This window comes from Cricetulus griseus, chromosome 7, assembly GCF_003668045.3.
Source record: "Cricetulus griseus strain 17A/GY chromosome 7, alternate assembly CriGri-PICRH-1.0, whole genome shotgun sequence".
NCBI lineage: Eukaryota > Metazoa > Chordata > Mammalia > Rodentia > Cricetidae > Cricetulus > Cricetulus griseus.
The window spans coordinates 8500566-8524502 of NC_048600.1; the positions used below are offsets into that span (position 1 = coordinate 8500566).

A 23937-nucleotide genomic window follows, 5' to 3' on the forward strand; every position below is an offset into this window, starting at 1 on the left:
TGCCTGACTGCTTCAGATCAGAGCGGCCCATAAAAGAATACAGGAAAAAAAAAAGAGAGAGAGACTTACGTGCACAATTTCCTAATCTGAATTTGTCAGTTTAAAAAAGGAAAACAGGAATAATTAGTAGCAATGTTTCAAAAGGCATGTATCCCCAAAGAGGATAGTCATTTTCATCTTACTTCATTTCATCCTTTCTGTATATCACGGCTTAGACAGAGATAAACCCCTAAGACTGAAGGACCGTGTCATCCGGAAGAATGTTTTCACTTGATCAAATGTGAGGCAGGAAAAGAAGGGTATGGCTTAATAAACACCAAGTCCACACTAGAAGAAATTCAGAGAGCCTCACTAGACAGAAACATGCAAAATCGCTCCTCAAGTTACCTCACCCCACTGTGACAAGTTTTTAAGCTTGGTATAATTGTATACAGTTTTTATGTGCATTGTTTATCTACTTTCCTAATAAAAGGGTTATGATAAAATATGGTTATCTTTTGAAATTCTGCCTTTAAGGGCCTGGAGAAGTTAAGAGCACTAGATGCGCTACCAGAGGACCTGTGTTCTATTCCCAGCACCCACATGTTGGCTCACAAATGTCTATAACTCCAGTTCCGGGAGATACAGTGCCAGCTCCTGGCTTCTCTGGTTACCAGGCATACATGGCACACAGCTGTAAGTGGAGACAAAACGCCCATATATATTAGAATATAAAATATTTTTAATCTGCATTTAAGGCTAGAGAGATAGAGCTTAGTTGTAAACTGCTCATTCCACAAGCATGAGAACCTGAGTTTCATCCTTAGAATCCATGTAAGAAAAATCTAGGACTGTGGCTCCTGCTTATAACTCCAGTGCTGACAAGGCAGAGAGGTGGATCCCTGGGCCTCACTGGTCAGCCAGCATAGCCTATTTATAAGCTCCAGGCCAATGAGAGACCCTGTCTCAAAATAGCAAGATAAATATTGTCACACAAGGCGGGGGGGCTATACTTTTGATCCAATCTAGTTGGCATACAGATTGCATAATCTATATTGATCATATAAATACCCTAATAACTAAACTGGCTTCATTTTCATGAAGAGGGGGTCTCCTTGGCAGAACCATATTTCAGTATTAGAATATATGGCTTCATGAGAGACTTTTACCTTTACTAGATAGGAAAGAAAATCCCAGAGACATTCCCTCAAACCAGTAGAGTCACTTTAGGGGCCCTTTGTGGATTCAAAGGACATTAGAGCAGAACCAGAAATGAATTTCCAGGCTTCTCCAACTGAGAAAGTACAATGAAACCTCATAAAAACAGATTGCTATGACTCAGGACTTACAATAATTAAAGGCAGAAGCTGAGGCCAAGTTTGATCTACCCTAAAGAAGGCTTAACTATTTATGAAGGAAACAAATCAGTTTTTATCTCCCAAATCCACAAAGGACTAATACACCTATTTCAATAACTATTTTCTCCCTGCCCTCCCTATTTTGGGGAGTGGTGCAATTCAAGATAGGGTTTCTCTGCATATAGCCCAGGCTGTAGTGGAATTTTCTCTGTAGACCAGGCTGGCCTCACCTGCCTCTGCCTCTGCCTCTGCCTCTGCCTCTGCCTCTGCCTCTGCCTCTGCCTCTGCCTCTGCCTCTGCCTCCTTAATGCTGGGATCAAAGGTGTGTGCCACCACTGCCTGGCAAATGCTTCTCATTTCTATCCAATTCTAGTCTCTCATGATTATGCCCTATCCTGAATTTTTGCTGTGAAACATTTTTTAATGCAGTTCAAATGCATCCTGGAGAAGGCCCCATAGTTTGCACTGAGTTTCCCAAATTGGGTTGGTTCCTTGCTCTTGTCATTTTCATTAATGACATTTTCTTCCATATTTTCAGTATCCAGTTGAACATTTTCTTCTTTTGGGTAACCCCATAGACACATGATCAAAATATAGAGACAAACAGATTATTACTTACGAACACAACTTGAAAAGGTAGGATCGGGTCCAAATCCCATTTTGCAGGAACATCGGTAGCTGCCCATGGTATTCAAACACTCACCATTAGGGCATACACCTTGTAGCTGACATTCATTTATATCTGCAAGAAAGCAAAAGCTGCTCAGAAGGATCAGTCAGGCCCCAGTGTGCAGATTCCAGCTGTTCTCATGTGCACTTTCTGCCTCACTGCAATAATCTTGGTTAAAACAAACAAAGGGAGAACACAGCAGGAGTAAATGAACTAAAACTAATATGACCAGAACTTCATTAAACATTTGCTGTTGCACCATCAGTTCTGATGTATATGCTATATACTTCAGGTTCTGTCTTAGGTGCCAGAAATGTACTAGCAAACAAAGCTAACCAACATGGCCATCTTCACAGAGCTTTTATTTTAGGGTATGCTGAGTGTTAGGGAGCACACATGTGAAGCAACAATCCTTATTCTGCAGACACTGACAGCCTGGCGGCACATAGAATATATGAATTGCTAAAGTAGCAAAGAATAGTTTGTTACCCAAACTAGAACAATTAGAAACTGACATTCAGTTCTGAAACTGCAGTCTATACAGTCAAGCGCCCCTGAAAGAGGTTGGAGACGGTGTTGGGGAGGGTGTGAGACTTCATCAGGGTGGAAGCTGGGTGTTGGGGGGTAACGGGGTAGAAGGAATATTTATGTGGGTAGAGATTGAAGCATGAACATAGAGACTGGCCCAGAAAAGGGACTCGGGAAATAGTGAGTCAAGCCACTTACTGGAAATAAGTTTCAATAAGGCAAATAGCTGAACACAGAGCTGGTACGTGCCAGGCTAGGCTCGGACTCAGTCTTACTGAAAACAGGAAGCTATATTGAAAGGTTTTGAGCAGGGAAGAGGTGCTACCAACGGTAGATTCCTGGCCAGCATATGGCTTGGTGAGCAGAGACCATAAAGCAAGCCATTGAAGGACCATGAGCTCCATAATGACAGTGATGAGCCATGTGGGTGACAGTAAGCACAACCAGGAAGATGAGGGAGGCACGGTTCATTTTTAGAATGAACAACTGTCAAAGCATGGCACTTGGCTGGGCAACCCAATGCTAGAAAATAGGGAAGAGGCCTCAAAGATGTCTGGGGGGGGGGGGCTTTAGTCTGAGGAAAGAGGAAAGGGTTTGTGAATGGAGACTGCCCGAAGATGAAGAATTCTGTTTCAAAATTAAAAGTCACATTGTGATACCCAAGTAGAAATATCTAGCCATAGAATATTCTGAAACAAATGCCTGAAAACAGAGACTGCCCCATGGGTCAGTCTCAGAGGAAACCGAAATGAGCTGAGAGAGAATATACAAATGTGGTGGCTAAAAACTAAAACAAAAGCTTACATAGTCCTTTGTAAAGGTAATGAAAAATTAAACAGAATGAATAAGTTAAAAATGAAAAACTAGTAGCCATTTTTATTTGATCCAACGGGGGCTATGAAGCTTAACAGTTAACAGATGTTGGCTGTTAAAGCTTCTATGTCAAGTAATATTTATGTCTTTCCATCAGGAATTCTTCTGCAATCTTTTTATGAAGGGTCTTAAAATATTAATTTCCTAAATTAAGACTGGACACAATGTTAGAACAGTATTAAAGAATCTTCACATAAAAATGAAATACTTCTCTTGGTAACTCATTTAAGAAAATATTAAAAATATTATTTAAACATGAATACTAGAAGATGTTCTAAGAATTCATACTTATCTATGTTGCACATATTTTATCTAAACCACATGCCTTTTAAACTTTTATTTTTAAATTTTTTCCACTGTCTATATTCATTGCATGAGGTATTAGGTTCCATAAGGACACTTCCATATAAGTATATGTTGTATGAGGAGCAGTTTTAAAGTTAACATCGGGGACAAAATGGATCTTGGTGCATGACATACAAATGAGCAATTAGTGTATATGTGTTATATAAGCTCTACAGACTGTCAACTGGGAAGTATCTGGAAATAGGGGTTGCTAGATTACTCCTAGAACAACCCAGCCCAGGTGTTGTTCTTTATCAGGCTGTGTACTGTGCTGTAACAGTCATTTGTGTGTGGCATGTAATCGAAAATATTCCCCCACAACTCATTCTTCTTAATAAAACCACCATGAAGGACCAGGAAGAGTGCCAACTCCAGTTGGAGCTTACACAGTACAAGCAAAGACCTTATCATAGGATCCAAGTAAAGCCGGAGGTTTGGGTAACTAACCAGTCATGATCAGAAACACTGGACAAAATCTCCACTCTTCTGTTTTTCACTCACATCTCTACTGGGCTTTGATTGTTAGTCTTCTACTCCTATTCAGTGGCTTTCCTACCACACATCCCATGAGCACTTCTTGGGAATCAGAACCTTCTTTTGTTACCAGAGTTATAAAGTATCTTCATCCAGCCTCGATGTTGGTTGTCAGGTCAAAGTTGAAGGTCCTCCATCTTCTGAATCATGAATGCCTCATTTATAACAATTGACACGAACTCCCTCCCAGTGCTTCTCCTCCCATAGCACAGCTCACAGCCTTAACCAAGTAATAAGGACCAAGAGATATGAACAGGGGAGTTGAGGATGGGAGTCATGGAAAAGTCTTTTGATTTCTACTCCTCTGGTCATCTTGGGCCACTACACCCGGACTGCCACTGCCCCCAACTGACCCTATGAATCTTGATACATGGCCTTTCTGAACACACTCACAGCTGCCAGAAAGACTCCTGCTTCCTTCAGCAGCTGATTTGCTTGTATCTTAGCATATTACCTACAACATCATGATCAGAGATGCATTACTTTTATATTATGTTTCTCTTATTTATTTTATATAATGGAGTATCTCCCATTGAAGTACACAGTTAAATATACCCAGGTCTGTTGGCACATGGAAACAGGAAGAATATGTAAAGTCAGCCTGTCTCTGAAACATATGTGTTTGAAGGAGAGCAGGGAGAGGTTTATGAGAGGGCTTGGAAGGAGGAAAAGGAAGGGAGAAATGTTGTAATTAAAATACAGTCTCAAAAATAAAGAAATGCATGTGTGTATATACTAATATGTAGTCACCACCAAGGGCATGATTAAGAACACTTCCACTGGAACTAGAGAGATAGCTCAGAGGTTAAGAGTGAGTACTGCTCTTGCAGAAGACCTGAGTTTAGGTCCCAGCACCCTTTTTGGCTACTCAACTCCAACTCCAGGAGATTTGACACTCTTTCTTCTCTCCACTCATATACACACCCACCCAAAGACATGCACACACATACATATAATCTAAAACTAAGCAAATAAAATGGAGAAAAACCATTTTCATTGCCTCAGAAAGCTCTGTCCAGCCCCTTCCTGGGTGACATCTCTGCACCCACGGCTGGCTAGGCTTCTCACTGCTATTATCTTGCCTATTCTTGTGAATCATGTTGCTTATGTTATTTATTTTACTCTTTGCTATGAAGTTCTTTAGTGTTGTCACATAGAAAGGCTCAGTCTTTTCATGTGCTATACGTTATTCTGTGAGGAAATCAAACTTAGCCATTCTAATAATACATTTGGTTTTTTTGTTGTTGTTATTGTTGTTTCCCCCCATTTGGGGCTATTGTTCTCAATGGTCTGTGAGCATTCATAAATACATGCACACACACACACACACACACACACACACACACACACACACACACACACGTATCTACCTGTATGTACACCTACAGTATAGACAGGAAGACCTCAGTATTCATTCTCTTGAGCATGTATTTAAGGGCAGAATTTCCAGGCCATTAGAGAAGACTTCTATTTACTTTAAAAAGCTGTCCAGGAGTTACGCCAATTTCTACTCCAGTTGACAAGTCCTTGTCCTTAGTATCAATCTTCTTACTAAATTCAGTCATTTTGGCAGAGAGCAGTGCTGTGGTTTTAGTTTGCTTTTCTCAGATGAGGATCAACACTGAATACTTTTTTATAGACTTCTCAGCCATTTAAATATAAAACATTTTCTGCTAAAATGCAGATACTTCCAGGAAGTGTTTATAGGTTTGGAGAATTGTTGCCCTCTTGGTTTTGCTTCATTTTGTTTGAAATGAGGTCTCACTCTATAGTCCCAGGATGACCTAGAATTCATTGTGTAGCTGAGGCTGGCCTCAAGCTCACAACAATCCTCCTATCTCACCATCCTAAATTCTGGGAATAGATGTGAGTCACTACAACCATATCTATGAGATGGTCTGTGACTCTCAAAGGGAGACATGGTGTACTCCTGCCTGGAGAGCATCTGGTTTCCATGAGGACTGGGAAACTCAAAGAGGATGGATAACAGGGATACTAAACATTCTGAAAGTAATCCCCAGACTTACAGTATGCACTGAAAATTTCAGATGTGCAAAACAAATCATTATGAAGTAAGGCAGGATGGGGTGGATGTGGGAGCTGGCTGTGTAAGACTAAGACGGTCTGATTCACTCTACTATGTCTATATCAACAATGTGCAAATCAAACTTTGGGAAGGATTCCATTCACAAATTATCAACAGCCACAGGGAAGCTATTACATAAAAAACTACATAGATACACTCTCCTTTCCTTGCCATCCTCTGCTATATTCTGAGTGGTATGTGGATAATTTATTGCCTTTGTGTTAAAGGAAAATCAGAATGCCAAAAGCTTATCACTTATTACTGTTCATTTAGTGTCTCAGAAATTAATAAGAAACATGAGTAATCATTCAAAAGACTTTTTGAGGTAGTCAAGTTCCTTTCTACTTCTCTAAATAAATAGAAAGGATCTGCAGATCCACAAGCAGATGAATGACAAAACACAGGTTATATTAAATATATCACATCCAGATAAAGTAAGCTTATGAACCACTCTAAGCAAAGATGGTATGGGGCCAAAGTTTAACAACCATTTGAAATGTGACTGACAAATTGTGAATTATAATTCCACCCACACTTCAACTCCTAAGGCTATTTTCCTTATTAAAGAAAAGCTTCTCCCCCACACAACACATATTCAAGAAGAAAATCTTCTAACTCAATTATAAAATATAAGTAACCGACCCTTGTCAAACACAATAGAGATCAGAAATCTCACATTTTATGGGGTCAACCACATTTCTTTAATGTACTCAGACTAAGCCAAAATTACTTTAATTCTCAGCTTAAAAAACAAAATAGGTAAACAATTGGATTTATTCCTTGTTCTCCCACTGTAGGCCATCATTGTCTCTGAAAGTCTATGGGGTCCTGTCCTCAACAGGAACAGCAGGGCCACTACACACACCACCACCACTTGACTCAAAACACAAAGTTAAAATAAAAGCAGAGAGAGATACACTCCTACAGCCACCCACACACATCTATCTCCAGCCTGTGTTAGAGCAGGCTAGGAGCTCACAGAAGCAGATAGAAGAGGCTTACATGGTTGTGTCAAGAAAGCAGAACTAGTGAAGCTACATATAGCTCAGAGAGATTTACATGTTTCTCCCCTTACTGAAAACACTTGAGGTAGTTCTACCTCTATAGCCTATCATCATAGCTCCAACCTGTGAAGATCCAGAATACAAAACCACCTAAGTGGTTGAAACTTGGTCACATCACCTAACTTAACCCAAGATGATTGGTCATCTAAGGGCAACTCATTAACAGAATAACTCCCTGGTATATACAATGCCTTTAGTTTAATACCCAGCACTGAAGAAAAAATAATGTTAAATAATCTATTGCTGTGAGCACAAAGGTCCTTGTGCTCACAGATAGCTCTAAAGAAGCCAGGAATCCATTGTCATGTAATTCCATCTTGTTTGTAATTCAAATATATAAAAAATAAATATATATAAAAAATAGAAATAAATAAAAAAAAAAAAAGCCAGGAATGCTAAACATTCAGGGTCGTCTTTTCAAGAGAAAAGGTAACCTATTTTCTGCCCAGAAGGCTGGGAATGGAGATGGCTAAAACCTAGGTATCCCCTGTACTATCTTTAGGGCCAAGCCATACCTACCTCCCCAAAGCTCAACCAGTACTGGAAGTGGCTAACCCCCAGATGAACTCTGCTCTATCTGTATGACCAAGAGCACACCAGATCCTCCCTAAGGTTCTTAAGATAACACATATAGCCTATCAACACAGCCCATCTTTAAGGAAGAAGTTCCCCTCCCTCCTCAAGAGAAATAAATGTTCATTTACACATCTATTTTCCTACAAGAAAATATGCATGTTAACCAAGTGAGTAATAATTTACCACCTTTTCCGAGACATAAGTTGACACAGGAAATGAGGCATGTCTGGTACATTGGGTACAAAGTGAGAGTGGCACTTGAGGATCTTTATACAGTGGGGAAAACATAAGGCTTTCAGGAGACTCAGTTGTGTCTGCTTAACCTTGCTGATGGATAGAAATTCTAACCATGTGATGTGACCAAATTCCATCAGTGGTAGGACTTTCATGTGAAGACAGAGAAAAAAACCTTGAGATAAATGTTTTCCTCAGTCAGATGGGTGAGTTGGCTATTTAAGAAGCCACAGTGGTGTGCTGGATAGTTTTATGTCAACTTCTCACAAGCTAAAGTAATCTGAGAGGAGGGGACCTCAGTTGAGAAGGCCTCCATAAGATTGGGTTGTAGGCAAGCCTGTAGGACATTTTCTTAATTAGTGATTGATGAGGGAGGGCCCAGCCCATTGTGGATAGGGCAATCCCTGGGCTAGTGGTGCTGGGTTTTATAAGAAAGTGGAGTGGGCAAGCCATGAGGAGTAAGCAGCACCCCCCCCATGACCTCTGCATCAGCTCCTGTCTCCAGGATCCTGCCCTGCTTGAGTTCCTGTCCTGACCTCCTTCAATGATGAAGAGTGATGTGGAAGTGTGAGCTGAACAAACCCTTTCCTCCCTCAACTTGCTTTTGGTCATGGTGTTTCATCACAGTAGTAGAAACTCTAACTACAACAAGCGAGTTGGGCAAATGGCTGTCTATGAAGTGTTGTTTGCACAAGTGTGGAGACCTGACTTCAACTCTCATTACCCACATAGAAAAATTAAGCATGCCTATATTTCCAATGCTGGTGAGGCAGACACAGAAGGATCTTCAGGGCTGAATTGGTAAGCTTCAGGTTTAGTGAGAGACCTTGTCTCAAAAAGTATTTGGTAGAGCCGGGCATTGGTGGTGCATGCCTTTAATCCCAGCACTCGGGAGGCAGAGGCAGGCAGATCTCTATGAGTTCGAGGCCAGTCTGGTCTCCAAATCGAGTGCCAGGATAGGCTCCACAGTTACACAGAGAAACCCTGTCTCGAAAAACCAAAAAAAAAAAAAAAAAAAAAAAGTATTTGGTAGAAAGCAATTGAAGATGTCCAATGTCAGCCTCTGTCCTGAACACATACACACTCACATGCTTATACACCCACATGAACTCACACACACACACACACACACACACACACACACACACACACACACACGCACACACACATGCTTCACTTAATTTAGGTAGAGGAAGACTACTCTCCAAGAGGATGTGGGTATGTAGCAAGGCTGCAAGAAGTCAGTGAAGAATACAGCAAAGGAGGAGGAGCACTGGGGGTGCTGAATAACAACAGTGATGCATAGCATCACCACAACAGTCAGAATAAACACTGATTGGCCACATGCTGTTAAGAGAAGACAGAACCAAAAGAACACATATTGGGTTGGGCATAGTGGCTCACACCTATAGTCCCAGCACCAGGAGGCAGAGGATTGCATAGTCAAGAGTATCCTGGACTCCACAATGACTTTGGAGCCAGCATGAACTACCTAGGAAGAACCTACCTCAATGAAAGAGGAGAAAGAGGGAAAAGAGGAGGAGGAGAAAGAAAGGAAGAAAATAGTGATGACAAGGAGAAGGAGGAGGAGAGAAATAAAAATATAAAAAATTGAAAATTTTCTAAAGATACAAAACTGGACTGTGGTTCCAAAAGTTAGAACACTGATTACACCTGGACAAGAGGAAGAAAGTGTTCCAAGGTACAAGATATGTTCTGTGTGTTGACCTGGGTAATAACTATACATGTATGTTTGCTTTGTGATGACTTGTAGAGCTAGACAATCTTGTGACTCTACCTATGTATCTGCGCACTAGTCTACCCATGAATCACACACTCACTGTATCTGTGCACTAGTCTACCCATATATCACACACTCACTGTATCTGTGCACTAGGTCTACCCGTAGATCACACACTCACTGTATCTGTGCACTAGTCTACCCGTGGATCACACACTCACTGTATCTGTGCACTAGTCTACCCATGGATCACATGTCCAAAAAGGTTGTAGATGAAATTGCTTCATATATAGTAAAATCATCAGGTGAGTCTCATTTAACAAATATGATCCTTAAAATGGGCAATTTATATTTTTTTTGAGTTTAAATAAAATTTGGTGATAGGTACACTTTAGGGAAATCTTACCTATAAAGAGGCAGTCAGTGGAAGTTTTAGCAATGAGTATCACTACCATGAATGTATAGATTTTGTTCATTTATTTTGTTAAAACAACAAAAAAATATAATAATAAAACGCTAACAAAAAGAAAGGTCCACAGGCACCTCCTTCATAACTCCTTTGAAAGGCTCATCCTGAGTCAGTCATAACTCAGTGAGTTGGGAGAGTGAATTAAGCAAATTACATCCTGCTGACTCAAACTGCTGTCTGAGTGTAGGAACAGTATCTTACCCAGAGCTCATGACGCATCTCCTGTACATGGCAGGAATGCCCCATCAATTAACATTTGTGGAACAGTGAGTCACTAGGAAGGTTTTCAAAATTACCCTTGAAAAACTAACATTTATGCCACCAGTGATTAAACTATAAGGCATCTTATATTTATATATTTTGACGAAATCTGTACCATTTTTGGCAGGTGATTTTAAGGTAGAAAACAGTTGTGTTGATTTTTTTATCTGTAAAGTCATGAAACTGGTAAGTGATTTTAGGGATGCCAAGAGATGTTTGTTTTTAAAAATTATCTAGCATTTAGAAGTACATCTAACTTGGTTTGGGGACAGGGTCTCATGTAGCCCAGGTTGGCCTCCAACTCATTATGGAGAGGAGAATGACTTTGAACTGCTCATCTTTCTACCCCTAGCTCCTAAGTACTGGAATAACAAGATGCTGCCATCATGCCCAGCTTAATGGTGCCGAGACCAAACTCATGGCTTCAAAGATGCCAGGCAAGCATACTACCACCTGAGCCACATCCCCACTACACCCCGTATGTCTGCATTTTCAATACTCTTATCTCATGATAGGGCAATGGAGAGTGAAGATACTATTGGAAGAGAATAAGTGTCTAGCATTTGACAATGCTATTAAAAAGTAGGCATTCTTACTACTATTTCTAGATGGCACTATTTCATGTCTTTCTCATTCTATGTAAAACAATTAGCAGAATAGTCAAGAGACAGATGAAGAATGCCACTCTGGATCCACCAGGAAGCACAGCTGAACTGCTTGCTGTGACAGATGAAGGAGATCACACCACTTCTATCGTGCTAGGAGAGAGGGGCGGCCCTCAGAGTGGCATGTGTGCATGTGCAATAAATCATTCCCTTGAAAAGATAATTACTCAATGACCGGGGGGGGGGGGGGGTCTTGAAGCGCAATGATGTGAAAGCTTCTCAAGTTAGCATGCTCACAGTTGGTTTCTTTGTTATTCAGTACACATTGGTAAAAGACGCTTTGGGACATGAAGGAAATAATGTAATTCTAGTTATTAATCACTTTAATTTTAAATGTGCTTTGTAAACAGAGAGGGCTAGAGACTGAAAGAACAAAGTGGGAAGCACACGTAATTAGATGCTTAATGGGCTCCTTTTGAATTTCTGTTGCGGATAACAAAATCAAAAGGCTTCAAGGCTCTAGGAAACCTAAGGGTCTGTACGTAATTCAAGAAAGTTCTATTTCATTTTGCCAACTACTAATATCACAAAGGGAGGGAAATTAGGCCTTGCTCTCAATAGCAATTACAGTAGATTATGCTGAATGAAATCATACTGTTCCGTGAGTCAACCTTCTCTGTATGTAATTTAGCAGTGCCTTCTTGAGGCACCGTGAAATAAAATGTTCTGTGATACTGCAATCCAGAATCCTTCCTTGCCAGAAAGCATAATGCTGCTTTGCAGGCCTCCTCCCGAGACCAACAAGAGCCAGGATCTGTTGTTACTAACAAACTATCAGAGGATTTGCTCTGTATGGACCACACTTGTTAACGATCACCCAGTCACACCAGCAGATGAAAATACAAAATTGACGAGCATCTCCTGAAGAATTCTTCAGTCATCTAAAATAATGGCTTGCAAAGTTTCAAGTCCACTTTTTTTTTTTTTTTTTTTTTTTTTTTTTTTTTTTATAAATTCAGACAGGATCTTTGTGTATGGCCCAGTATGTCTTAGAACTCACCAGCCTCAGTCCACCTAGTTTAATACTTAGCCTAACCTCGATGGATCTCAGTATCTACATCTACAAAATATACATAGCATCACTTACTTCACAAAGACATTTGAAGGAATAAGAGATATTGCTAAATTAACACATCATACCGGAGAAATGACTTGGATAAAATAACCAGTTATTAGAATAGAATTAATTAATTATTAAAAAATTCAAGTTTGAGGCCAGGCTGCTCCTTACATTTCAAAAAAGAAAAATAAAGAAAGAAGAAAATTAGTTATTTGTGTGCCACTGTATAAGATTCTGGGCACTGGGCTTAATGTTTAGACACAGAACTTAATCAAGAATCACTAAAAACTTCTTAGTTTTTTCCTAAGCCATCAGTACTTTCCCTACCTAAACCAATAGCAATTCTTTTATTAATAATAAAGAAAGTCTTTCTTCATTCATACTATTTTTTAATCCATAATGTCCTCTAGGCTCCGAGTCCATGACTCAGTAAGGCTGGGTTCTTAGTTGGGGGCAATCAAAATCTACTCAAAAAACCAACTTGGAAGCAAATTCTTAAAACACAACATCAAGAAATAATTCCTGGACTAAGTAGTAGAAGACATCCTAGCTCTGTCTGAGGACTCTTGGCAGTGGCCCCATAAAGTAACTAGATCACAAGGAGGCACTGGTCAAATTAAGATATGGTTTCAGCTCAACCACACAGGGGTAATTAACATTTCAGCATGGCTTTGCTTTCCTCACTCATAGGCCCAAGACTAGATGAATTATGAAGTATTCCCTCTACATACAGCTCCCCATTGTGCTATGAATATGAAACAAAAGTACCCAGGGCATCTCCCATTTGGCTCTCTAGCTTTTCTGGCTGCCTGGGGGACAGAGGTCCATGCTCCTATTTAGTTCTTTCATAATTTGAGATGGGGAACAACACATTCATGGGAGGAGAAAGGGGAACTCTGTTGTGAATGGGTGGGTCAGCAAGGAAGACCCTCTGCTAAGTGGGTACAGGTACGGGTACCCATGCACCCGTGTGACTGGCATGGGAACGAGGGTCTGCTAAGTGCCATCCACACTTCCTGCAGGTTTTTGCTACAAGTTAATAAAAAGTAAGAGTTCAAGGAGTTTTAAAGAGTAAGCAACTTTACCAATCACACACTAAATGTCAGTATGCCCTTAGCTACAGGAAAAGAGCAGGAAGTCATCTACCCACCATGTAACTGTCACATGCTGGACCCAGGAGCATAATGTAGCAGAACAATTCATACTTCTAAAATGCCAAGACACCCATCGAATCCACATCAGTAAGTTCAATAAGCCTTACCTTGACAAAATGTGTTGTTAACCCGCTTATATCCTTGTAGGCATTCCATCATTTGAGTATATCCATGATAGGCTGTAAGTGGGGGGAAAAAAATCCTTCATTACATGTGTAGCTTATAATCCGACGGTCTGAAACTGCTAGATGCAGTGCCATTTATGGCACCAGTAGACTTATCATTTACAAGCTATCGATACCAATAACGAACTTTACGACTGACTGCTTTCACCTCAAGCTTGTTTTCAGTATACTTCCCATTTTGCAATAGCTGTAGTCCTAGAAAGTTGCCAGCAAATCTTTATTGTGTTAACTGAATCACAAGACTGTTTTGTATTATCTTCCAATTAGTGATTAAGTATTCCTATCATAAGATGCATTCTTCTACAGTGATTAGATTCAGAGAACTAGGGGTTAAAAGGGGAAATGCTGGCTTGTGGAAGTTGTTCCATTCATCCCTTGGCCTCATGTCTAGCTCTGTCCCATATAATGAAGCCACTGAGAAGGGTGCTACAGAAACTGGGACCTCAGCTGTGACTCCTTCCAAGACAAAATGATTGTATCCAACAGTCCCTTCAAGTCCCAAAGCCAGGCCAAGATGATCTCTCAGAGTTTTCCTCTGCTTAAGGTTCCATGCTAATTTTCTCCTAAAACTGTAGGAAGGCAAGAGGCTTGTTCACACTAAGCACATTGCTAACAGATGACAGACTAGTTAATGAAATCATTTACAGATCTAAAATTAAGCTTTCAAAGCAAAAAAAAAATTATCACCAAATGAAAGGTTTTGTATGTGGCTAAACAAACACTTCATCAGCTAAAAGCCACTTGAAAGTTGAAGTTTAAACTATTTTGAGTGAAAAACAAAAAACAAAAACAAGACAAGGGCATGGAACCCAAAACCATCATCTATAGCAGCCAAGGGAAGTCTTCTCTGTTCCAACACGAATATGATTTAGAGAGCAGTACCAACCAAGGGAAGGACAGTTTTTAAGAAAATGTGACCTTGACTGTGCTTCTCGGTGGTGAGTCACTTTAGACAGAACAAGCAGAATAAATGCCAAGATCTTATCATTCGATTCATTCATCATCCCCACTGCCCTGAAACCAAAGCAATCTCTTCAATTCATGTATCAAATGAACTAACCTATTAACTTACTTTCAACAACACTTGGTTAAAAGAGCAACTTTGTCCTTTCCCATTCAACTGAAATCACCATCAAGACTGGACTGTGAAGGAACAACACCATATAAAGCAACAAATTCTTTCCCAGATGATGCAATGCCAGATACAAACTACTGGAGGTCAGGAATGGCCTTAGGAATTAAAAATGATATGAACCTTTACCTCTAACCCCTAACTAACTTCTGTAACTCTTGGCTCCTTTGGAAATTAGAAAATAGAAGAAATAGAAACAAAGACACAGTCAACAAGACAAAATGGCAGCCCAGGGAATGGGAAAAGATCTTCACCAATCCCACATCTGACAAAGGGCTAATTTCCAAAATATACCAAGAACTCAATTAAATTTAAATAATTAAATTTAAAAGTGGGGTACAGAACTAAACAGAGAATTCTCAATAGAGGAATCTAAAACGGCTGAAAGACACTTAAATTGCTCAACATCCTTAGCCATCAGGGAAATTCAAATCAAAACAACTTTGAGATACCATCTTACTCCTGTCAGAATGGTTAATATCATAAACACCAACGACAGTTTATGCTGGAGGGGATGTGGAGAAAGAGGACTGCGTCTCCATTGCTGGTGGGAGTGTAAACTTGCACAGCCACTTTGGAAATCAGTATGGTGGTTTCTCCAGAAAATGGGAACCAGTCTACTTCAAGATCCAGCAATTCCACTCTTAGGCATATACCCAAAGGATGAACATTCATACAACAAGGACATCTGTTCAGCTATGTTCATAGCAGCATTATTTGTAAGAGCCAGAACCTGGAAGCAACCTAGATGCCCCTCAACAGAAGAATGGATACAGAAAATGTGGTACATTTACACAATGGAGTACTACTCAGTACTTCCACTTCCAGAAGATCTGACACCCTCTTCTGAATTCTATGGGTACAAGGCCCTAGTGGGGTACACAAATGTGTATGCAGGCAAAACCTTCATACACATAGAATAAAATAAATAAATCTTAAAAGGTGTTAAAGACAACTGAAACTGTTAATCCAATCAACCATTACTTAAGATGAATAAATAAAACTCATCTGGTTGAAACAAATGAGATGTCTCTTTTAAGATAAGGGGCAATTATAAAAATCTTTTTAGAAATGTCAGCAGGAGTTAATGCTGCATTCAAAAACTAAAGCTACAATCTGTTGTAGAGGGAGTGGAATTGTATAAATCTGAATTTACTCAAATAACAGTTTCTGCAAAACACTCCAATGGCAAATCACAGCAGGTTGGCATTGCAGCCACTGAAGACTGGGGCAGTGCAACAGTAGTGTTAGGATAAGGGAGGTAAAATACTAGGCTCCATAATTAGACACTTCTTTTTCACAAATGGATAACCAGTCAATTCCTGATCTGAGATTCTTTTCATGAGGGGAGATCTGTAGCAGAATGAAATCTATAGCCTATGATGCGGCTAGTCACAAATTTTCCATTTAACGACTCTAACCTAATAAATAATAACTGTACTGACATCTTTAAATAAGGTCTGAAACACTTGTTCACCATCCTAAAAGCCATTCATTCCCTATCCTGGAGGGCCAGGAGAGTTGATTTTGCTCATCCGTTCTTCACAGTCTCCCACATTTAAGAAATTAAACTGTAGAAGGCAACTGATAACAGTGACTATTTAAAAGAACTGATAGGAAAGTTTTAATAGTCATGGAATGTTTCTAGAAGTTCAGGCTGTATATGCTACATTCTGGAATACAGCCAGGGATTTCTTTGAAGGTCTAAGAGACTCATCATGAAGAGTCATGGTAGGAAAGAGGTATGCTCCATTAACCAGTAAAGAAATGTTACTTACATGGCTTCTTGGGACATTTCTGGCATTTGTTAAAGCCCCAGGAGGTCCCCACTGTCCCACAGCAGTCTTCTTGCTTTGAAAGGCCAGGGAGTGCTTTGCCACACTGCAAAGAGGTGTGAAATGGGGAGGTTAACTGAGTGCAGACTGCTCAGTCCCAGAGCTGGGGTGCTTCCCAGTCACTTTATAAACAGTTCCCTTGATACAATTACAGAGGAAAAGAACGGCTATAAAAGGTGGAGGCCAAACACTAGGGCAGAGCTGATATAACACGCAAGTGAATAAGCACATTTCCATATATGAACTCCTTTACATTTGTAAAGTCTTATGAACATCTGAAGCAGCATCATAGGTCCATGCACAAGGCTTATAGTTTTTACCATTTACCTGCATTTTCCCTAACTGCACCATGTCCCCTCACCTGAGGAAAAAATGTCAGTTTTTAGGTCTCCCCACAACAATTGCTTGCCCAAAGTGTCCCTTCGTTGACTTGTTCCTTTATGGTTCCTTTGCATTGCAATTATTGAACACTTAGAATACATCCATGAACTGGGATACAAAGATGGACATATTCACTGGACTGAGATGGGCAGCCATAAAACTGTAAAATGACCTGTGAAGTCAACAAGGAAGGAATTACAGAACCTGGGGAGGCCCAAGAAGGGACAGACCAAGAAAGGGCAATCTAAGAGATAACCATAGGATGAAACAGATCGGTTCAGAGGACACTAATGCTCCAGGGAGATCAGCCAAACTGGGACTGGGCTGGCAATTTTAATCAAGACCAGCAGGCAGAACAGATACCCTTAGAACTATGGTTCTATATTGTCAAATATTAAGGTCAGGTGAGACTCCTAGGCAACCATACAAGATCAGGTGACCCTGAAACAGGGGACGGATGTTACTTAGAACTACCTAGGAAATCGATCCTGTCCTACAACATCACCCAAGGACCATAATGCAATGAGACTTACTTAACGCTCACTCCCTGGCTGCACAGGATAAGCTCACACCCCACACCCCACATGTTCGTCTTGTGTACAAATGTGGAGCATCTAAGGAGCTCCTCTGCTTTGCCAAAGAAAAATCCTCAGATGGTTTCCAGAGTCATCTTTTCTAAAAGAAATCTGGTCACATAACTCTGACGACTAACGACTTCCAGCAACATTGTCTGCCATTATCCCCAGGCCAGATAGAGAAGTCCCCTCTGGTCCCACTTTAGGCTGCACATTGTTGTTGCCTTCCACCTCTGAGCATCTATTTAGGCTTGGTAAAGGACCCTTTCTGATTGTCTGAACAACTCAGGTCTATTTGAATGCTGTTTTCTGTCTCTCTGTCTCTGTCTGTCTGTCTGTCTGTCTGTCTGTCTGTCTGTCTCTCTCTCTCTCTCTCTCTCTCTCTCTCTCTCTCTCTCTCTTTCTCTCTTTCTCTCTGTATCACTATCATATTTTTTCTTTCCTCCAACTTTGTTTCTACCATGAGCATCAGCACTGGCTCCTCGGTTCCTGATTCATTTTCTTTACTTCGAACATAATGCTACACAGGTCCACTGCTACCCGTTGCAGTCCAGGGCTTGTTTATTATCTTTATATCCCCAAACAGGGCATATTTCAAATGTTCAATAATGCCCAGTGGAGCAATTACTATGAGAAAAACCATCAGAGGTTAGCATACATGTCCCAGGACAGGACGCTATGCACAATGAGGGAAAGTCAAAGCAAAGAACGGGGATCCTAAGAACAACAAGCTGTAGACACAGGTGACCTGGCAGGCCTTCCTGGACAGTGTTTCCTTCCTGCTGGGTCCAGGCATGCCTCATTCTGACTGAGGCTCTGAGTAACTGCATACACAACTCATAAAGCAAAACCACTTCAGAGAAGGCCAACTAGGGTAACAGCATGGTATTGGTGTCCTTAGGCTTTTAAGATTTTATATGATTTTTATAATTTTGACAAGTGTTATATGCTTTCCAAAAGCAGTTTGTGATGGTGGTTAAAACAGTAACTGAGACACTCTAGAAGCCTGGTTATGAATTCTGGTCAAGGACTCTATACACACACAGTTAGATGAATTTTCTTAGCCATTACATGGAATACATAATAGCACCTTTCCATATGGTCATGAACTTGAAGGGTAAAATCCATGTACCATACTGAGTACTATGTCTGACATGTGTAAGTGCTAAGTAAGCTATCACTTTTATCACTATCATTTATCATCATCATCTGAAAGTTTCTTATTCCAGATGTCTCACATCAGCTTCAAATTGTCAGATTCTTCAGGGAGCAAGGGGCATATGGATGGGTTGGAGTGGACTGTGAGTGTTCTGTGAAACAAGCTGGTTAGTCTAACTGCCCAAATGCATTTCTAAGACAAAATGATTTCCCTGGAATAAAAGGTAGTCTTGAAGACAATTCGAGTTGGTCTATTTTTGAGAATAATCTAAAATATATATAATAGTGCCTTAGGGAAAGTGAACAAGGCCAGGGTCACCACATCCGTGACACCTGATAGTTACTCCACAGACAGGATTCAATAGGCATGCTTTTCTTGAAAGAGGCAGGAAAGCAACCCAAGTTGGTTGAATGACCATTGCTTGTGCGACTGTTATAAACAAATGCTACCCTAATAGGGAAGCCTGTGTGTAGTTAGCTTTTTGCAAGCTGTGGGCACTACATGCTGAGTGGGAATGCTCCAATCCCAGATCTGGATCTGCAGCAGGTCCATGACAGGAAGTACAAGCACAAAAGTGCACATACACACACACACACACACACACACACACACACACACACACACACACACACACACCACATAAAAGAAGATAAAGAATCAAGGTGAAAACAAACTACCTGAATCAGGATAGTTGCTCAAGTCCTTAAGCTTAAATATAGACAATTTAAATAAAGATTAGGAGCAGGAAATGAAAGGGGACAATGATTCAAGTATAAGACAAGGACCAAATAAAAACACAGAGGTTTCCACTGCAGAAACCTGGCTGCCAACATCTGCTTAACATTCTCTTTCAGCTTCATAAATTGGTTGGGCTTATTTGAGACACCAACCACTTTGCACACAGCTCATTCTTGTACCAGACTCTGGGCTCTTCTCTTAATCAGGCAAAGCACTCAACACTTGCCGATTTTATATTCTCAAAATGTTAGTAGCAGTTAAAATCCAATTTTCACCTTGGATTCCTAGAATGTTTTATTTGGTAGGGCAAAAATAAATCATTTCCCTCTACTAGGCCTCCAAAAAGGTACCAGGTTTTCATTACATGATCCAAACTGCTTTATCCTCATGGCTTTGTTTTTGCAGGTCTACAGCCAAGAGCAGCATAAGCCATCAAACTGGTGGAATAAATGGGATGTGTAGGTAGTACCATGTCACTGTGTGTCTGGAAATTGGGTCTATTCCTCACAGCGTAGGAATGAGCTGTGAGGGACGAAGTCATGGTTATAAGGTACAAGTTTTCTATCAGTCTCATTAACTGTTTAAGAATAAAGAATCATCGATGTGTTCCAAGAAATGTGATGTGAAAGATCTCTGTGAAAGATCCAAGAGGCCACTGGATACCGTGTGAGTAGAGAAGTGCTGAGTGTAGTCAGAAGTACCCAAAGGGGATAAAAAGCTAGGTCAATGGACGTCTCTCCCGCACCGAAGGGCCACAGTGGAGAGAATAACACAGAATAGAATCAGGTTGGGATGCTCTGCTCTAAGACTGGGAAGTCCTACTTGTCAACGAGATGAACTCACATGGACATAGACTCCCCTAGCCACATTCACATGCAGGAATCCAGGGGGTTTCTACAAACGAAAAACACAAGTATACTAAGCAGACTTTCTCCCATGGAGTTAATCACCACATTCTCCAAGAAAGACTGTCAAACATTTCAGAACCCATCTTATGTAATGTGTACCCTTGTACTTAACTCTACCAAGTCAAATAGCAAGGTGCTCTAACTCCTCAGAAAACATGCATATCCTTCAGTGCTAGTGAAGGGACACTAACCCCATATGTTTGCCAGGATCCAGCTAGGGCAGGGCAAGCAGAATATTCAGGCAACAAGTCCCATGAAGATCAGCTGAAGAATGGAGCATAGATAAGCCTACACGTGAACCTGATGGCAATGTGGAGATACAGTAAACAAGGCTATTGCACTCCAGAGGTTTTCAGCAGGACTGAAAACCCAAATGCACTGGAGAAGAAGATTCATCTCACAATGTAGATGATCTTTCTGCAGTAAATGTTCCTACCTAATGGGAGATAGTGACCTCTCTGGTGAGAGATGAGCCTGATGGATCATCTCTCAGGAATGCTCAAGATACAAAGCAAATGACCTCTGTGTGGTTTCTTGCAGGCTTAAGACTCTGAGGTCAGTATGTGCTGCTAGGTTACATGACTCCGTTTAGAAAATACAGACTACTGAAAGATAGAGCCAAGTTCAAGGACTTCTGTTGTTATAACAGGGCCAAGTCTGGGCTGATGAGTTCCTAGCCCTCTTCCTTGTCTGTTCCTACTTCCTCATCTCTAGAGTCTACAGTGAGTCTAAACCTCTGCCAACTAGACTTAGGCAAACAAGACAAAAGAGGGAAAAAACAACAGCTCCACTTGACCTTGATTTCTGAAAAACTGAGTGTTGAAAATAAGCTTTAGACTCTTCTTCTCCACCTATGTTAATGGAGGCTGTACTTCAGAAGTTCAGGTCTTCATACAATCCATGGGCTAGGGAGACCCTTCATTAGCACTGAAGACTATAGAAATTTCTAAGGAGTTAGAGCATGTTGCTATTTGACTTGGTAGAGTTAGGAGTATATTTCCCAATGCAAAATAATTATAAGCAATGATATAAAGGCCTTTAATTATGTAGCTAATTATCAACAATCAACTGATTATGAGAAATGTTCTTAAAATCTTTTTTACCTGCTTGAGAATATACCTCTTCAGATTTTAACCTCAGTTTTGAGCAGAGTGTGGGCTGAATCCCAGGTCTCATTCACCTGTTCTCCAGCACAGGTAAAACTATAACAGTGCTTAAAGGGGCTGCCATCTTCTAGGCTCTGAGAAGACTTCTGTTAAAACTGTTCAGATATTTCACTATAAGAAGGGTCATCTCAGGAAGATAGTACAATACCAAGCACCTACTGTTTGGTCTCACTAGCTGAAACATTTAAAAATGACTATGCAAAACCTTAGAAATCATCCTTAACACATGTATGTAACTCATTTTGTTATCCAGAACCATTCTATAATGAAGTATAAATACTTCAAGCTAGAATAAAGGACATCTTCTCACAAGGGAAATATGGCACTAAGCCAGCAAAACAAATAAACTTAAAATGTTAAAGCAATACAGAGTTTTAAAAATACTCCCAGGAGTTCACTGAGGGAAACTGCATGGGGAAAATAGAAGTCTGATTCATTTTAACCCATGCAAAAGTACACAGGTCTGGGCTCAGGCAAGTGCTCAAACCATGAAGTGACTCAAGATGGTACTACTGGGGAGAGACTCCAGAGGGACACAACAGCTCTCCCAATGCAGAAGGCCAACCACTGACTGTGAGAAGACAGGATAAGTAAGCATGGGGGAAGGCAGGTGGGCAAGAAGGAACAGAAGGAGGGTACAGAGAGCCAGGGAAAATTCTCTATGGAGAATTTTCTAAATTTGGGGTTCAACTTCTAGTTGAACCTAAAAATCAACCAGGAGACATGGAAGTGGCCACACTGGTTCTTTCCCAAAGCCAGTTGAGTTTTACATTGCTTCAAAAAAAAAAAAAAAAAAAAAAAAACCTGATATATTTTAAGAAACAGTTGATACAGGGATATTGATAGCTAATCAATAGAAAAAGATTAAGGGCCCTTCAAAAGGTACAGTTAGGGGCCTGGGAGATGACTGACTCAGTGGAGAACTCCAGAATTTGGATCCCCATAATCCATGTAAATACCAGGCAGGAATAGCATCCTACTGTGATCCCAGAACTCCAGAGGCAGAGACAGGCTATCCCAGTACAAACTGGCTTTCTAAAGTTGCCAGAATTGGTGGGCTTCAGGTTCTGAGGGAGACCTTGCCTCAATAAATATGGTAAAGAATGATCAAGAAAGACATGGGATGTTAACCTCAGACTTCAGCGTGCACATTCAAACTTGCATACATGCACACACACACCACATACTCATAAACATGCCCATTAAAAAGGGAAAGTATAGTTTTCAGCATCTGATAATCAGAAATGTAAAAAATGACCAATCATGGTAGAGTATATCATTCATGGGAAATGGAGAAGAAATTGTATTTAAGATAAACACATTCAGGAATATTCAAAGATCCAAAAAAAGAATAAAGCTGGATTGAAGCCCCTTTCATTACATTTCTCAGATAACAGGGGGGGAGTTTAAGCTCAGCAAATGATTTCTATCACACCACAAATGCTGTTCAGTCACAATCCAGGGTGGTGGTTCTCAATTTTCCTAATGCTGCGACCCTTTAGCAGTTCTTCATGTGGTGATGACCCCACCCACAAAATTATTTTCATTGCTACTTCACAACTGTAATTCTTCTGGTGTTATGAATTGTAACGTAAATATTTTTGGAGACAGAGGTTTTCCAAAGGTGTTGCAACCCACAGGCTGAGAACCACTAATCTAGGAAATCCTAAAACCAAATGAAACCCCCAGACTTCTACCTACCTGCCAGTTTGAGCTCATTTTCAAAGGTAAACTGACCATTTTTTAAAGCCTTGTGGGTGTGGTGGGTGTGTGTCTACATGTGTGTGCACGCTCACATATATTCATGTATGAGACTATGTACACCATAAAGAAATGGTGTTAAGAGGGTAGAATAACGAAAAAGAACAAGACAAGGAACCAGGAAGGCTCAGTGTTAGTCCCTACCTGCCACAAACTCAATAGAAGACACTAAATGAATTAACTCTCTGAATGTCAGTCTCTTAATAAGATTACAAAGACAACCCAATTAGTACACAACTAATATACTTAAATTTGATTATTTTATATAGGCCACCAGTGGAGAACTGAGGCTGCAAGGGAATAATGGTGAAAAGTTTTAGTCTGTCAGAGTCACTGATAAAGGTCAGTGTTCCTTAAATGTCCCCTGTCTACAAGCCTGACTTACTGGAGCCCATGACCCCATACCTTCCAGACTATCCTCAAAGAATGACCTAGACCCACGTCATCAGCAATGACTATAATATAATTGCAGCCCTCTCTTGCCAACTCGTACATACAAA

At 40.5% G+C, this 23937-nt stretch overlaps 1 protein-coding gene across 10 annotated transcripts in view; it reads right to left on the reverse strand.

Moving 5' to 3' along the window:
- The window catches only part of Ltbp1 (latent transforming growth factor beta binding protein 1), a 373886-nt gene that overhangs the window by 127827 nt on the left and 222122 nt on the right, over positions 1–23937 (reverse strand). For all 10 annotated transcript variants that reach the window (XM_027426071.1, XM_027426069.1, XM_027426070.1 and 7 more), the window contains 3 exons: positions 16693–16795; positions 13705–13776; positions 1957–2079 (listed from right to left, as the gene is read on the reverse strand). In XM_027426071.1, coding sequence (XP_027281872.1) covers positions 1957–2079; positions 13705–13776; positions 16693–16795 — 298 coding nt within the window. The remainder of the gene's footprint in view (positions 1–1956; positions 2080–13704; positions 13777–16692; positions 16796–23937) is intronic.